Raw genomic sequence first — 2,500 nt, forward strand, 5'->3', positions numbered from 1 at the left:
TGGCATGGGACAGAGAAATAGATAGATAGATAGAGAGAGAGGAGAGAGAGATAGAGAGAGAGAGGGAGAGAGAGGGAGAGAGAGGGAGAGAGAGGGGAGAGAGAGAGAGAGAGAGAGAGAGAGAGAGAGAGAGAGAGAGAGAGAGAGAGAGAGAGAGAGAGAGAGAGAGAGAGAGAGAGAGAGAGAGAGAGAGAGAGAGAGAGAGAGAGAGAGAGAGAGAGAGAGAGAGAGAGAGAGCAAGTGAGCGAGACAGAGAGGGAGACGGCGGTGAGGTGGGTGAGAGTTAGAAATAGAGAATGACAGACAGAGAAATAAAGTAATAGATAGAGGGAAAAAGACTTCTTTTTCAGAACCTTTCGTATCTCCAAATCTCCTCTTCTCCGTTTTCCTTTTAAAAAATACTTTTGCGAAAGTGTTTTTGTTCTGCATGACGCGAAATATTCTTAGGTTATTCATCTATCTATCTATCAATTCATTTATGTTTATACATTAAACATCCTTATCTCTCTCCCTCCCTCTCTCTTTTTCTCTCTTTTAAGTCCTTAAGCTCTTTTGATCTCATTCCTAATCAAGGAAACACGATTAAAGGTGCCCTCGTTTTGGCAGAATGGCCGCAATCAGTGGCTCTCTTGGTGTATCGTCATCCGTCGGCCATCACAGCCTGTATTCTCCAACTGCCATAGCCTTAAGGTCTGTACTGTTGCGCAAATCCAGGTAAATATATCAGTTAATATTTAATTATTGATTCATTTATGTATCCATTCATAACTGTTGAGATGGTAAAGATGATTATTATTATTCGTCATTATTATAATTGTTATTGTTGCTATGATGAAGATGATGATATGCATCATCATTATTAGTATGATAACAAAAATTATAAAGATAGTAATAATGATATTGATGATGATCATAATTATCATAAAAGGCAAGCTGCTTCTGAGACGAAAGTGACAAGTGTCTTTCTGATCATGTGTGTAGTATGATGGAAACACAAGCTGAATTTTCTGCAGACGTTTCCTGGGCAAATCCAGATAAAAGGCAGTTTGTTTTAAACTCCACACGATTACTAGGCAATTATAGATATATTTAGTTACTATGTAAAAGATCTACGCAGTGCGATTACCGAACTGAAATAGTCACAGGATAAAATTTTTTTCTACAGACCAACAGACTGCGCCGATCACTTATTGTTGGGAGCGACCAAGAGCGGCGTTTACGACATATTCCCCTTCAGGTAAGTGTCATTATCATTTAAATGAAACCGGTCTCATTTTCAACATGGAACTTTCACCATATCGCATTTTAAGAAGCAAGTTTACGCACTGCATTTCCATCACCACATATCTTAAAAGAATACAGATTGCACTTGTATCACTAAATCTCATTCTAAATGTAAGTCTGCGGACTCCATTCCAATCACCTTATATAAAATGCGCTGCACTCACGCAACAGCTGCAAATGCTCCCAGCCCGTGAAGGTCTGGTGTGATATGGAGACTGAAGGTGGAGGGTGGACGACCTTCTTCTCGCGAGACAACATAACTATTAGGGAAGACTTCAATAGGAGTTGGAATGAATATGGATCCGGTTTTGGAAACGCTAGCGGGGAATACTTTCTGGGTGAGTGAGGTTTTGTTCTGGGTGACGATAAAGGTTCGTGGGTTATATATATATATATTTTTTATCTCTTTTGGATACGTTATTGGATAAGATGCAGTTATTTAAATAGTAAATAGTCTCATAATAGTCTCTCCCGCGTTCCTTTTTTTATCTCTGGGACGCGAAACACCAGCGGCTATTTTTTTTATTTTTATATCTACTATACAAATTATTGGATAATGGCTAATTGTACAAACAGTAAAAAGTCACATGTCTGAATACCAGTATGGAGTACATTGACTAATATTTCGACCTGCAGGTACCGACAATCTTCACGTGATGACATCGAATAGGCAGTACAGACTTCGGGTGGAGTTCGAACTACCTGACGGAACAGCTAAATTCAGCGAGTGGGACGTCTTCTACGTTTCTGATAGAGCTAACAAGTACGAGCAGGAAGCATGTCCGTGGCGAAAATCATGTAACCCCAAAAAGATAGAAAAAAAAAACATGAAGTCAAAACGTAGAAAATTTAAGGTTTGAATGAACAAAACATTGTTTTTTTTCAGGTACAAGCTGTCGGTTGGAACATTTCTCCCTCACAGCATGACGACTGACTGCCTTTCAAGTCAGATCAACAATATGTTCTTTTCAACAGTCGACTATGACAACGACAGAACTAGTGAGTTTTTTCCTGTTTTCTCCTCCATTCCTCTTCTTGTTTTTATTGCTTTTTCTATAGAAAATTTTCATTATCAGTGATGGTTGAAACGCTTTCCTATCAAGTTTCTATGCTTTTCAGTAACAATTGAAATGTGACAGCTTTAGGGACGGAAGCAGTTTGATATAAAGCCATTTATGCCCTCCTCCTCGCTCTCCCTCTCTCTCTATCTATCTTT

General features: G+C 39.0%; 1 protein-coding gene across 2 annotated transcripts in view; it reads left to right on the forward strand.

Annotated features, from left to right (window-relative positions):
• LOC122262439 (ficolin-1) overlaps nucleotides 1–2,500 on the forward strand; it is an 8,763-nt gene that overhangs the window by 5,466 nt on the left and 797 nt on the right. Inside the window, exons 6-10 of one of the 2 annotated variants that reach the window (XM_086540673.1) lie at nucleotides 607–714; nucleotides 1,166–1,237; nucleotides 1,456–1,622; nucleotides 1,921–2,047; nucleotides 2,171–2,283. In XM_086540673.1, coding sequence (XP_086396799.1) covers nucleotides 607–714; nucleotides 1,166–1,237; nucleotides 1,456–1,622; nucleotides 1,921–2,047; nucleotides 2,171–2,283 — 587 coding nt within the window. The remainder of the gene's footprint in view (nucleotides 1–606; nucleotides 715–1,165; nucleotides 1,238–1,455; nucleotides 1,623–1,920; nucleotides 2,048–2,170; nucleotides 2,284–2,500) is intronic. The other variant, XM_086540674.1, reaches the window with a different exon arrangement.

This window comes from Penaeus japonicus, unplaced genomic scaffold, assembly GCF_977035675.1.
Source record: "Penaeus japonicus unplaced genomic scaffold, GWHDUDI00000001_assembly GWHDUDI00000010, whole genome shotgun sequence".
Classification (NCBI taxonomy): Eukaryota; Metazoa; Arthropoda; class Malacostraca; order Decapoda; family Penaeidae; genus Penaeus; species Penaeus japonicus.